Source organism: Mustela nigripes, chromosome 8 (assembly GCF_022355385.1).
Source record: "Mustela nigripes isolate SB6536 chromosome 8, MUSNIG.SB6536, whole genome shotgun sequence".
Classification (NCBI taxonomy): domain Eukaryota; kingdom Metazoa; phylum Chordata; class Mammalia; order Carnivora; family Mustelidae; genus Mustela; species Mustela nigripes.
In genome coordinates this window covers 32,465,392-32,479,510 of record NC_081564.1, presented here as the reverse complement: position 1 = coordinate 32,479,510, position 14,119 = coordinate 32,465,392, and the positions used below count along the sequence as shown (strand labels likewise).

Genomic DNA, 14,119 nt, shown 5'->3' with positions numbered 1-14,119 from the left:
GCACCCATGCACCCATGCACCCATGCACCCATGCACCCATGCACCCATGCACCCAAACACGCAGCCCTGCAGAGTTCACATGGCTTCGTGGGAGGGGATATTCTTTTTTTTTTTTTTTTTAAAGATTTTATTTATTTATTTATTTGACAGAGAGAGAGATCACAAGCAGGTGGAGAGACAGGCAGAGAGGAGGAAGCAGGCTCCCTGCTGAGCAGAGAGCCCGATGCAGGGCTCGATCCCAGGACCCTGAGATCATGACCTGAGCTGAAGGCAGAGGCCTCAACCCACTGAGCCACCCAGGTGCCCCCGTGGGAGGGGATATTCTTAAAGGCCAGTATTTACCAAGTAAAACATACTACCAACCATTAGTGCTTTACTTAGAGTGAGTATGGCAGATTAACTATCCTCTCTCCCAGCACATGCTCCTAAATCTGTGGCTCCCAATCTCATCTATTTATCAGAATCTAATTAATCCAATTTCTCTACAAAGTTTTCTCTGTGCACTTACGAAGGCCATCTGACACACTGCAGAGAACACAGGCTAAGGAGTCCAGAAGCCCTCAATTTGAATTCTGGCTCTGCCGCTGAGGGACCTCATTCATGCAAGACACTCTCCACCTCTGGTCCTCATGGCCCTATTAGTAACACGATAGTGAGTTTTTACAGACACGGGAGGAGTTAAGTGAAATAATATGAGTGAAGTGTTGGCGTACTTTACAAAAAAAAAAGTTAACACCTCTCTTCCTAAAATTTTTATCCTTTGTCTCATCTAAAATTCCATAACATAGGGATGACTGGGTGGCTCAGTCGGTCAAACATCTGCCTTTGGCTTAGGACAAGATCCCAGGATCCCAGGATTGAGTCCCTCATCGGGCTCCTTGCTCAGCGGGGAGCCTGCTTCTCCCTCTGCCTGCTCTGCCTGCCATTCCCCCTGCTAGTGCTCTCTCTCTCTGATAAGTAAGTAAATAAAAATCGTTAAATAAATAAATAATAAATAATAAAATTCCATAACAAAGAAAGGGTAATAAATAATAAATAATGTATTAGTACTATTCCTCTGTGCTAGAGGGCATGGGGTAGGTGACAAGCTTTGGGGCAGGGAGGGTATAAGGAGAGGACTATAATGTACTCACAAGTCCACACCCAGCCCTGCAGCCACAGGGCAGACGAGGTGGGAATTTTCAGTGGGGAAGAGGCTCTTGAAGAAGCAAAAATAAAAAAAGTACTGACAGAGACTGGCGGGTCACTGAAGATACACGTCATTGACACAGCCTTCCAAACAGAAGCATTTTGCCCTATTACCCGGGATTTCAACCACACAGTGGGGAGTGCATATAAAGAATTAGTAGGGAATTAAGACAAAGACTGTACTAGGTAATTATCTGACACCAGGTAAGTTTCATATATGTCATAACTTCAGAGTTTCATCCATGTGATTGTGGATACTTTGGAGACAAAATTCAGTTCTGAGCCGTTCCTGTTACCTTGTAGTTGTGCATGACCCTGGGCAAGAATCATGACTCCTCTAGTAAGAATGACAACAGTAACAATAGCTGATCGTTAACGTGCACTCAGTGCGGGTCAGGCACTGTAGTAACTCTACTGCCACAACAACGCTTTGAGATGGCAGATCGTCATATTCACAGTCAAGGACCCGGAGCCACAGACGTGAGTCACCTCCCATGGTCATGTAAGATCCTGCATTTATTCATATACTGAATAATATAAGAAACCCTCATGTAAAGTCTTTCTCGCAATGAAATGACACATTCTATTTGAAAAACACCATGTGAACTGAACATCCCTGCATGACTGTCGCGCCGAGAATCAGGATATCAACAAGGGGCTGGCCTAAGAGATTTTTATCCCCATGAGGTTTCTCTTCTGCATGGCTGTTACTCTCTGAATCTGCCCTCTTGCCTGCAGAAATCTGGCTTTTGGCAGTCGACCCTGAACGTGTTCGTTCTTCCAAGAAAGCAGACTCCATCCAATCTCGGTTGCCAGAGTTCTCTTTCAGCAACGCTTCCCATCCAGAGACTACAGATCATAAATCAGTGTTAGACTGGAGTTGCCTTCTTTGCCCACAGTGCCGAGTGCCAGGCTCCATCGCGGGCTGGCACGTGCCTAAGTGTCAGGGGACGGAACAAGCAATCGGCCTCACTTACCAGGGGCGGAAGGAAATAACACCCAAGGCTAATTGCACGTGTAATAACTGTGATTGGAAGGTATATGGATGATCCAGGGGCTTTGAGACTATTTTAGTTTAGAGAAAATCAGATCAATACCCTCATCCTTGCACACATGACCAGGGAATTAAAACTCGGTCTGGGTATTTTTCTGATTGTTGTGCTGAGGAGCAGTATGTCCTTGCAGGGAGTTGTCAGGGGAGAGAAGAAAAGAAGAAGGAGAATCAAGGCTCTTCCAGATGCCACCTCTTGGGGCCTCCAGGCTAGCTTCCATGAGAAAGCAGGAAGCAGGAAGTGACTTCAAAAATTACTCTTAAAAAAAGCACAGGCTAGTTTCCTTTTATATATTTTGTCTTCCACTCCATAAATATTAACTCTTTCCTGCACTGTACTGTGTCAAATGTGAAAAATCCATAGGGATCATTTATATGAGGATGGATCATTATATGGGGATGGATTCATCAGGAGACTTTGCAAATCTAGGGGTCTATCTCTAATTAACACCATTAATGATGAGTATGATTAATGTGGAGTCTTCTGGCTACATGTGCCACGAGACGAGTCAGCACTAGCACTAAAAAGCAGAGTGTCTGCAAGAGAGGCTCGCTGTAAGCATCTGTCTCACAATCATCAAGATGAGATGCCCATCAGGGAAATACAAATCAAAACCACAGTGAGATATCACCTCACACCAGTCAGAATGGTTAACATTAACCAATCAGGAAACGACAGGTGTTGGCGAGGATGCAGAGAAAGGGGAACACTCTTACACTGTTGGTGGGAATGCAAGCTGGTGCAGCCACTCTGGAAAACAGCATGGAGGTTCCTCAAAAAGTTGACAATAGAGCTACCCTATGACCCAGCAATCACACTACTGGGTATTTACCCTAAAGATACAAAAGTAGTGATCTAAAGGGGCACCTGCACTTCGATGTTTATAGCAACAATGTCCACAACAGCCAAACTATGGAAAGAGCCTAGATGTCCATCAACAGGTGAATGGATAAAGAAGATGTGTTATGTATATACAATGGAATATTATGCAGCCATAAAAAAATGAACTCTTGCCATTTGCAAGGATGTGGATAGAACTAGAGGGTATTATGCTGAGTGACATAAGTCAATCAGAGAAAGATAATTATTATATGATCTCTCTGATCTGAGGAATTTGAGAAACAAGACAGAGGATCATAGTAGAAGGGGGAGGGGAATGAAACAAGATGAAACCAGAGAGGGAGACAAACCATAAGAGACTCTTAATCTCAGGACACAGACTGAGGGTTGCTGGAGGGGAGGGGGAATAGAAGGAGTGGGGAGGCTGGGTGATGGACATTGGGGACAGTATGTGCTGTGGTGAGTGCTGTGAATTATATAAGACTGATGAATCACAGACCTGTATCCCTGAAACAAATAATATATTATATGTTAATTAAAAAAAAAAAAAAGATGAGATGCCAAACTGCCAGGCCCACATCTGTCTCTTGGTGTTCTTATCACACTCCACTGTTTTCTACATTGGGTCTCAGCATGGAGATCCTCCTATGTTTTAAGCACAGAAGAGCATCAGGATAAAGTACTGTGAAGGTCTATCATAACCCCTCGGTCAGTGGGCTTCTAGGCCCAGTTTCCTGTGCTCCTAGTGAGGAAAATCAGAACTCTAGATGCTCCTTCCTCTAGAGGGGGAGAAAGCAGCTGATCTGGGGGGTCTGCCCTCAGGGAAAAATGACTCTAACCATGAATACTACAAATGAATAAAGCAAAGGAGATATTGTAAGGAAACAGCAGCAACTTATTTAAGTCCTGTGAAACTAGACTTAAGAAGTGCAGTGGAGAAAGGAATCATAAGTAGACAACAAATAACGAGTTCCCAAATAGAAGGAAAGATGGTGGAAAGCCAGGCAGCTCAGTGCTCAGATCCCAGTTCAGACGTGTGGCAGCCTGGGTGACTCACTTGCTCTCCTGGAGGCCATTTCCTCATCTTCACAATCAATGCTACCCTCACCCAGCCTCATCATCATTGAACTCATCCCTACCTCAGCACCTTTGGACAGGAAATACACTTATACAAAAGAAAGGCACCTCTTTGGGGGAAGACAGCTCACAAAAGGCATAGCCCTATTGGGGCAAGGCTTGACCAGTAGACTGCCTCTTTGTAGGAATAAAATTATCCCGTGTCCAGCTTAATCCAGCTTGGAAAAGGCCACCAGCCCAGTGCTCAGAGCCTACGGTGAATGGCAGCTCCCACTCACCTCCTCAGGGAAGCCCACAGACTTCCTCAGGGAAGCCGTCCATCGGCATAGCCTGACCCACCCTGACTCACAGAAAGGAACCAGGTCATGGGTTGGGAGAGCCCTCCCTAAGAACATTTGAGCTCATCTGTAACAAGGAAAAAAAAAAATGAATCCTTAATTAGAGAAGGAATCTAATGCTCCGTGGGGTCTGACCGCTAGTAGGCGCTCTACAAAGAGCATCCATTAACACCACAAATTTTTCCTTCATAGTTTCGAACTCAAAAGTTTCTTGCAATCAGTAACCTGCTTTAACACAGCACAGGAATCCAGAGAGGCCTTGAAATTTCACGAACACTGCCGCACAACCACCAGTGAGTCCAATAAACCACTTCTGTGGCATCTGTAGTGACATAATTGAAGCCGGGTTTACATTTATTTAAATAGTATAGTTTTGAGGGAATGAAAATATTTTAGTAAGCGGCACAACACATGTTTGAGGAAAATTTACAGAGGTACCTACCCCCTGCCCCACAGATTTCCTCACTTACCTATAAGCACCGTTTTGGAAATGAAGAGAGAGAGGGGAGCTGGGGGAGTAAAGTTTCAGGTCTGCACAATGGCACCTTTAACAAACCTGCCAGCTAGTCAGGAACAAAATAGGCTGGTTTGAAAAACTCTTTACCACTGCCAGTTAATATTCACAGGGCTCTAGGGGAACAAGAACTTTCAATGACTCAATATTTATAAATGCTACTGTTGTCCCCCAGACATGCGTCTTAGATTCCTGAGGGATCTTGGGAGTTTTTGCTATAATGAGGGTGAAGGTATTTGAGTTTTAAATGGGGAGAGGAGTAAGTAGGAAAACAAACTTAAACACACATAAAGGAGCAATCGGTGGTCTTGAATTTGAATGTGACTTCAATGACTGGGAAATCCGACCTGTGTGGGTGATTACATTTTAATTTACCAATGTCTTAAACAGAGAGAAAGTATTTTAAATTGCACAGCCCTTCTTGTGAAGATACTTTCTTTGTCTTTGTGTTTGAAATTTTGCTGCTTTGTGTCCACAGATGCCAAAAAAGGCTACCCTTCAAATGCAGGATATCAAACTAGCTGAGTTTGTGTTTACAACTCCAATGGTGTAATCGAAACTCCAAATGCTCAAGGAACAATAACATTAGTGAAATGAAGTCAACTCTAAATTAAAAGTCAGTGTTTCCATTACCCACTCTCACAGTATTTTCTGGAGTTATATAACTTGATCATTAAAAAAAATGCTTGAGGCTGAAAACCTGTTCTGTGCCAATCTTGAACTAACCTAGTTTTGCAAAGCTCTGAAGTTTGTTTGCCCTTCCTTTTTATCCCTTTTCAAGAATGTATTACTTTTAAACACTACACATGAAACTGGACCAAAAAAATCGGTAACACCCGATGAGCCAATGCTGTTACATGCATCACTACTTCTTTTTTCAGAAGAAATTCACGATTTCTGTAAACTCACTTTCAAGGTGCCTGTGACACCTTGAAAAAGAGTTCAAATTCCTTTTTCAAACTCGGTCTTTAGCACATCTCTTCTCTGTTGGTGACCTCATCCACAAAACTGTAACTGCAAATTGGAATAGTAACTTTGGTAGGAATAAATCTCTCTCTAGAGCTTAACTTGGTAGAAATAAAGTTTACTATTATGATTTCCGTTATATTGGCCCTCTGTGGAACAGAAAAGAGCTTTTATACAAGGATATCAAAAAAAGGAAAAGAGGACAGTATGTGAGATCATTCTTCACTGACAGTAGACCGTAATTGTGCATGAATAAAGATATCTCGGGGGGGAGACATGGAAATATCTGGGCATCTGGGAACCCAAATACTTAGGATATGAAATTAGGAAAGGCAGAGCTAACTCCCCAAGATTGAGTTGTAAGGAATGCTTATGTCAAGAGGCCAGCTCTGGCTACGCTCAGGATGGCCTCCACATCTTCGCCACTGAAAAGTGCAAACTTCTGCATGGCATTAGCATAGGACCCATCCAATCTGGATACTTGCCTGGGAAGAAGGAGACAAATGAAACAAACTTCTGTGTGTGTGTGTGTGTGTGTGCGCGCGTAAGTCTGTATATCTTCCTGTTTGCATCTTATAGGGGAGGCCATACATAGAGTAAATATATCTATAAATGTGGAAAGGGGAATGTTTTAACATTTCAATTACATTTTTATTTTGACTTTTATAGAACTGTGGAAAATCATCCTTTTTAAAGTTTTATTTATTTTTATTTTTTTTAATTTTTTATTTTTTATAAACATATATTTTTATCCCCAGGGGTACAGGTCTGTGAATCACCAGGTTTACACACTTCACAGCACTCACCAAAGCACGTACCCTCCCCATAAAGTTTGATTTATTAAAGTCATCTCTACACCCTACTCAGGGCTTGAACTCCCAAGCCCAAGATCACATGCTCTTCCAACTCATCCACCAGTCACCCCAAAATTCATCATTTTGCATAAAAATTAGAAACAGTTAGACTCTGGGTGAGAAGAAATGACAAACCGCACTTAATCTAGACACCCTCCAGTACAGTTGTTTCTACAATATCACTCAGCATCTAAATTATTTTGTAGTCACAGGCAAGATATATATTTATAAACTCAAATTTTAAAAAAACTGAATGAGTTGTTCTCTATCTTGTGATTAAATACTTTCAGTGATAGATAAATCATTATCCATGAAATAGCCTTTTATTCAGACAACATTTTTGGTTAAAAAATCTTTCCTCATGATCCTAGGAATGTCTTCTTAAGAAGTATCAAAAGGATTTGAGATTGAGAAGCACAAGGAAATATTGCTATAATATTTCTATTAAGTCTAAAAAGATCTGAACCCAGTCAAATGTAATAATTTTTTAATCATTAAAACATAACTAAACTACTTATTATATAAGCATTTTCTTTTATCAAGTTTTGAATAATGAAGTGACTTTCACCAAACAGTAAAGCCACGTTATTGATGGAATATTATGCGGCCATGAAAAGGAAGGGAGTACTGAAGCACGCTACAACATGGATGAAACTTGAGAACATCATGCTCAGTGAAGGAAGCCAGATACAGAAGGTTACATATTATATGATTCTGTTTAGGTGAAATGTCCAGAGCAGGTAAATCTAACAGAGGCAGAAAGTAGGTTAGTATTTGCCTAGGGTTGGGTGGAGAGGGAATGGAGAATTACTCTTCTGTGGGCAGGGGACCAATGGAAGTGTTCTGGAATCAGAGAGCAGCAATGGTTCCACACTCTAAAAGCCACTCATTTGTAATCCTTACATCAGTGAATTTTATTGTATATGAATTATATGCTAACTTAAAAATAAGAACCATATCTTAAATCATGGATTTCACAGCAAAACCATTTTGATACATATTATTATCCAATGGATTCTGAACTCAGTAAAATGGCCAAAATGAATACTAACTTTAGGTCTGTAAAAGGTAGCTTTCTAAAAGTTATATGCTGAAGGATACTGAATAATTTATAAATATGGATTTTACTAAAGGATCTCTCACTAGAGAGATTTATGTTAATAGTTTTTGATCCATGAAGAATTTTAATCATTTTTATTTTGCAGGGAAGTGTGGGTTTACTTCCTATTATTTGTGCTTGCCTTTATGAAAGATCAGGAAATTTAAACCTCACTTTGCATTTATTCAAAGAAAAGCTGACAATTTAAAACTTACTATAATCCATTTCAAATATGTCAGGGTTTCTTTAGATTTAACTTAAAACATGAGTGTTGTATTCTACCCACTTGTCATTCTTTTTTCAAATAACAATCACACATCCTAGAAAAACTGAAGGCAAATTTATCCAGTAACAGGTTAATTTTGGAAACATGACACTGCCTAGATAAAGAATATAGATGTTGACATTTTCAGATCATAACTTCAAAATATGATGCATATGAGACATATTATTTCTGTATAAGCAGCAGTAAAAAACTCTCAATTAAAAAGAAACTACAGGGGCGCCTGGGTGGCTTAGTGGGTTAAGCCATTGCCTTCGGCTCAGGTCGTGATCCCAGGATCCTAGGATCGAGTCCCGGATTGGGTTCTCTGCTTTGGCAGGGAGCCTGCTTCCCCTTCTCTCTCTCTGCCTGCCTCTCTGCCTACTTGTGCTCTCTGTCTGTCAAATGAATAAATAAAATCTTTAAAAAAATTTTTTTTTTTAAAAAGGAAACTACATTGGGGCCCCTGGGTGGCTCAGTGGGTTAAGGCTCTGCCTTCAGTCCAGGTCATGATCTTAGAGTCCTGGGATCGAGCCCCACACCAGGCTCTCTGCTCAGCAAGGAGCCTGCTTCCCCCCCTCTCTGCCTGCCTCTCTGCCTACTTGTGATCTTGCTTTCTCTCTGTCAAATAAACAAATAAAATCTTAAATAAATAAAAAAGAAACTACATGTCATTGTATTTTTTTCCTATAAAGGCACATGAAATCTTCCATTATGCTATAGAATAGGATTGAGGTCACAGTCATATAATGTTATCCAATTTTTGTACTCATATTAGTCATGTTAGAAATTGTACATAGCTTGCCTCACTAGCTGTACTGTATGCTCCAGGGTCTAATATAAATCTTGTTGTTGTTTTTTTAGACTAAGCCCAGTAATAATGTCTTGCCTACAAATAGGGACCTCATATCTAATTTTTGTTGAAAATTCATTCATTAAGTTGCTTGTATTACCCAATTTTCCATGACAGTTGCAGTACAGGATCACTGAATGACCAGAAATGATCATGAATTCTACCATGTAATTGCTGCATAGATTGTTATGAGCATTATGACACATAGCTTTATTCATCCATAATATGAAGGGAAAAAAATCACCGTAACACTCACAGTTGTAACCAGGTCCAATACGGTGTTGAGCTTCCAGGCTAGCCAACGTGATATGGAAGATGATATGCAGCAACAGGAAGGAAAGACTGGTGAAGCACAGAGACTTTAATAGCCGGCCCGTATGTCCTAGACAGGAAGAAGCATGGAGAATTAAGGGAGTTTCAAAGGCAACGGACTTAATCTGACATCTGGAGCGTTCCATCTGGATCCCATTTCTGCCTCATCTATTATAAGACACACTTGGAAGTGTATCAGGTGTAATAATACTCAATTATTAGTCCAAAGCTAAAGCTATCTTATTCTCTTTATAAAATTATACAACTAATATTGATTAAAAATTCAGGCACCTGGGTGGCTCAGGTAAGTATCTGCCTTTGGCTCAGGTCATGATCCCAGGGTCCTGGAATTGAGTCCCGCATGGGGTTCCCTGCTCAGTGTGGAGAGTCTGAGTCTCCCACTACCCCTCCCCCCAGCTCGTGCACGCACTCTCTCTCTCTAAAATAAACACATAAATAAATAAATATTGATTAAAAATTCAATGTAAAAGAAAAATGCTTTCCTACTTATTAGATGACAAATTACCACAAAATGGACCCACAAATAGTCCCTGGCCCAAAAAATTTTGTAAGAGTTCTGCCAAAGTTGAAGGAACAAACAACCCCTATCTTATAAAAGTAGTTGCAGAGAGTAGGGAAAGAAGGGACATTTCCTAAAATATTTTACAAAGTTAGAGTAACTTGACGTTTAAAGTAAAATCAGGCTAGAAAATAAAAAGAGGAGTTATAAGCCTGTTTTACTTATGAACAGAGACATACATTACCAGAACAGATATTTGCTAACCAACTGAACAAGCATAGTAAGAATATAACACATCATAATAAGCTGGATTGAAAAGAGCAGAATCAGACCTATAAATACAGAGAACAAACTAGTGGGTGTCAGGAGGGAACGGGTGGAGGGATGGGCAAAATAGGTGAAAGGGGGTGAGAGACATAGGCTTCTAGTTATGGAACAAATAAGCCATGGGAATAAAAGGCATAGCATTGGGAATTTATTAATGATATTGTCCTAGCATGGTATAGTGACAGATGAATGGTAGCTACACTTGTGGTGAGCATATGTAACATACAGAAAAGGTGAATCACCATGTTGTATACCTGAAACTAGTGAAACATTTTGTGTCAATGACTACCTGCTCCCCACTCCCAAAGTAACTAGGGTTTATTTATTGCAGAGAAACAAATGTGATTTAACGTTAGTAAATGTAAATGTGTATGTTACAAACCAGTGGGCTGATATCATAATCTTCTAAATGGATGTAGAAGAAGCATTTCATAAAATACAAATGCTATTTATGATGAAAGAAGGTAACACTCAATAAACTAGGAATCGAAGGAAATATCCATAAAATGATGAAGGATTCAATACCGTAACTAAAGCAAGCATCCTGTCTGTGGTGGAACTTAGATATACATTACTGTCAGAGAACGACCAAGGACACTTGCTATCCTTGCCATCACTTAATGTATCAGTGGGCGCACTGGCCAAAGTCATCAGATAAGAAAAAGAATCAAGAATTGTAAGAACTACAATTGTTTGCAGATAACATCCCCTTAAACTATTTGCAGATGATAGCATCACCAACACAGAATGTAAGAGTGAAGCCCCAGACCAACCACCAGAAAAAACACAATTCAGAAAGTGATTTAGACACAATATCATCTTACAAAAATCAATATAGCTCCTCTACATTGATTAGCAATAATCAAACAGAAAACAAAACATAACTTAAGTTAGCAAACAAAACTGTACTGTAAAAGGTTTTGCCAATGTATCAGTTTGGCTGGGCAATGGTCTCCAGTTATTTAATCAAAACTCTAATCTACATAGTGCCATGAATTTAGAGGTGTCATCGAAGTCCATAATCAACTGACTTTAAGTACTGATAGTATCCTTGACAATTTGGGCTGGTCTGATTCCATCAGTTAGAAGTCTTGAAAATAGGTCTGAATAGAGAAAGGGAGAGAAAGAGGGTGGGGGGAAGGGAGAGAGAAAGGAAACTCTGTCACCAGAGCATAGTAGTTTGACTGCGCCCATGAATTTCAACTTGCCCATGACCGTACTTCTAACCTTCCTGAAAGCCTACCTTATGGATTTTGGACTTGCTGAGGCAGCTCATATAATCAATAGTGCAAACCAATCCCTTGTGATAAATTATATACATATAAATATATCCTATATGTTGAAACTGGACTGAAAAAATATATACAAGAATAACCCTTAACAAAAAATACACAAGACCTTTATGGACAAAACTGTAAAATCCAACAGAAAAACAAACTATAAGACCTGAATAAATGAAGAGATATACCACATTCATGAATGAGATAACTCAATATGAAAAAAAATCAGTTTTTCCCAAATTTAGTCTACAAGTTCAATGCAACATCAAATACAATGCCAGGAGAAACCTTCAGGCCACCAACAAACATATTTCAAAATATATAAGAAAAGAATTTTTAAGGAATTCAACAAACTTATTTAAAAATATATTGGGGGGAAAAAAACTAGGAATTGCCAGACCAACTTTGAAATTTTGAGAAGTAAGATAAAAAATGGGTGAGGAGTGTTTGTCCTAATAGACAATCAAGGTATGCTATAATCCGTAAGTTAAAATAAAACAAACAGAACTTAGATTTCTTACAGAAAGGGAAAAAAGTCAAATGGAACACTACATAGAGTTCAGGAAAAAAACCTAATTTGCTTACATGAATTTGATAAACGCCAGAGTTGATCCCACAAGGTAGTCAGAACAGGCTAGCATATGAAAAAATGGCTTCAATAAATTAATAATAATAATAATAATGATGATGATGATGATGATGCTATATCCCTGCCACAAAGGTGATCTTCAGGTGAATAAAGACCTAAATGTGAAAGCAAAAATTCTAAAAAGTCAATAGATGAAAACATGAAAGAATAACTTCGTGCCTTTTCCATGGGGATTGCCTCTAAACTAAGACCCAAAGCATAAGTTAGAAGGCCAAAAATAAATAAATAGATAGATAGATAGATGAATTTGACCACATTAAAATTGAAAATCCAACAAATGCCACCATAAATAAAATTCACTGACAGAGGAATAACTGGAAATCTAAGATTAGAGATGAGTTTCCATGAAATTAATACTTTAAATAGATAAAGAATGCTTGCATATCAACAAGAAGACTGGTCAACCTATAGAATAGAAGCAGTACATCTAATAAGCATCTCACAAGAGAAAACTTGAGAGGGCAATATGTTTATACAGAGGAACAAAAAGCATAGAGACATTTAATAGAGACATTATAGTTAAGACACAAACGGGTTAACATTTTATAGCCATCATATTAAATTATAAAGATTCATAATATCGGGTTTTTTTGTAAGGGGAGCGAATGTTTTGCTAGTCATGTGAAACTGGTAGTCCTTCTGGAGGTCAGTATTTAAGTATGCCTAAGGCTCTGACTTGGCAATCACTCTCTGAGTTATAAACTCCAGAGAAATTTTTGCAGCAGGTCTACATGGGGGCTTGAGTCAGGATATTCTTTATATCCTTGTCTGTAGTAGCAGAGAATTGGAGACATTCCAATTTTCCACCACGAAAGAGATGAATATATAAAAAATGAGTTGAATAAGCCTCTTAATACATTAGATGCATGAAAGCAGAACATATGTGGATCTAAAAAAAAAATTGGGTTAAGAAATGATAAGGAAAAAAATGGGACACAGAACACAAGATCATTCAGATAAATTAAGAACACAGACCTGGAAAAACAACATATATGTTTAACACCAGTGTGTTTGTGGATATTTAATATATGTACAAAACACATTTGTATAGTTTCACATGGGGAGGCAGGAAATAGGAAAGAGAATGGGAGACAAACAAGCAAGAGTAGATCAACAAAACGAGAGACACTCTGAACAATCCTAAAATAAAACTATTCTTGTGAATTGATGAATAAACTGTTGCAACACTTCTCTGAAGAGGACTAGGTGGGTGTTGGATGGGGTGACCTACATTCTGGTCCTTGGTCTGCCTCTGGCCATGCAACTCTGTTTAGAGAGGCTGCCAGGCCTTTGACACTCTAATACTTTATACATAATAAAAGTTATTTATATGGCAAAAATATACATGATAGATATGTGGTATATTTACATATTTATGTACATACAAAGTTTATATTTACATAATGATAAATACATAAGCTAAATACATACATGTCATATTGGCATATATAATTTTATATTTCCGTATACATGTGCAAATGCACATCGTGATCTTTAAGATCTAACCAAAAGTTACATTATCTCATCTTAGCCTAAAATTCTTCTCTAGAGGTTAAGAAAACTGTTTGCCACAGTGTAATGACTTGATGACTACTCTGATGTCAAAAAAGAAAATTGAGGCACTAAATGAAAATATCAAGATACCATAAATTGAATATCTTTCAAGTCTATATTCAACAAGCCCATACTGGAAGAGGGATTTCTTAGTAGCCCAGGAGAAGATTCCATTAAATCCTGTGCAATATGTCTTTCAGGCAAAGCAAAGTCATGGGAAACCACTCATCTCCTAGTCACTCTTTTTTTTTTTTCCCCAGCATAACAGTATTCCTTGTTTTTGCACCACACCCAGTGCTCCATGCAATCCGTGCCCTCTCTAATACCCACCACCTGGTTCCCCCAACCTCCCACCCTCCGCCGCTTCAAACCCCTCAGATTGTTTTTCAGAGTCCATAGTCTCTCATGGTTCACCTCCCCTTCCAATTTCCCTC

The 14,119-nt window shown here is 39.2% G+C and overlaps 1 protein-coding gene across 4 annotated transcripts in view; it reads right to left on the bottom strand.

Moving 5' to 3' along the window:
* The window catches only part of PIEZO2 (piezo type mechanosensitive ion channel component 2), a 454,403-nt gene that overhangs the window by 280,823 nt on the left and 159,461 nt on the right, over window positions 1–14,119 (bottom strand). For all 4 annotated transcript variants that reach the window (XM_059409177.1, XM_059409173.1, XM_059409174.1 and 1 more), the window contains exon 3: window positions 9,300–9,425. In XM_059409177.1, coding sequence (XP_059265160.1) covers window positions 9,300–9,425 — 126 coding nt within the window. The remainder of the gene's footprint in view (window positions 1–9,299; window positions 9,426–14,119) is intronic.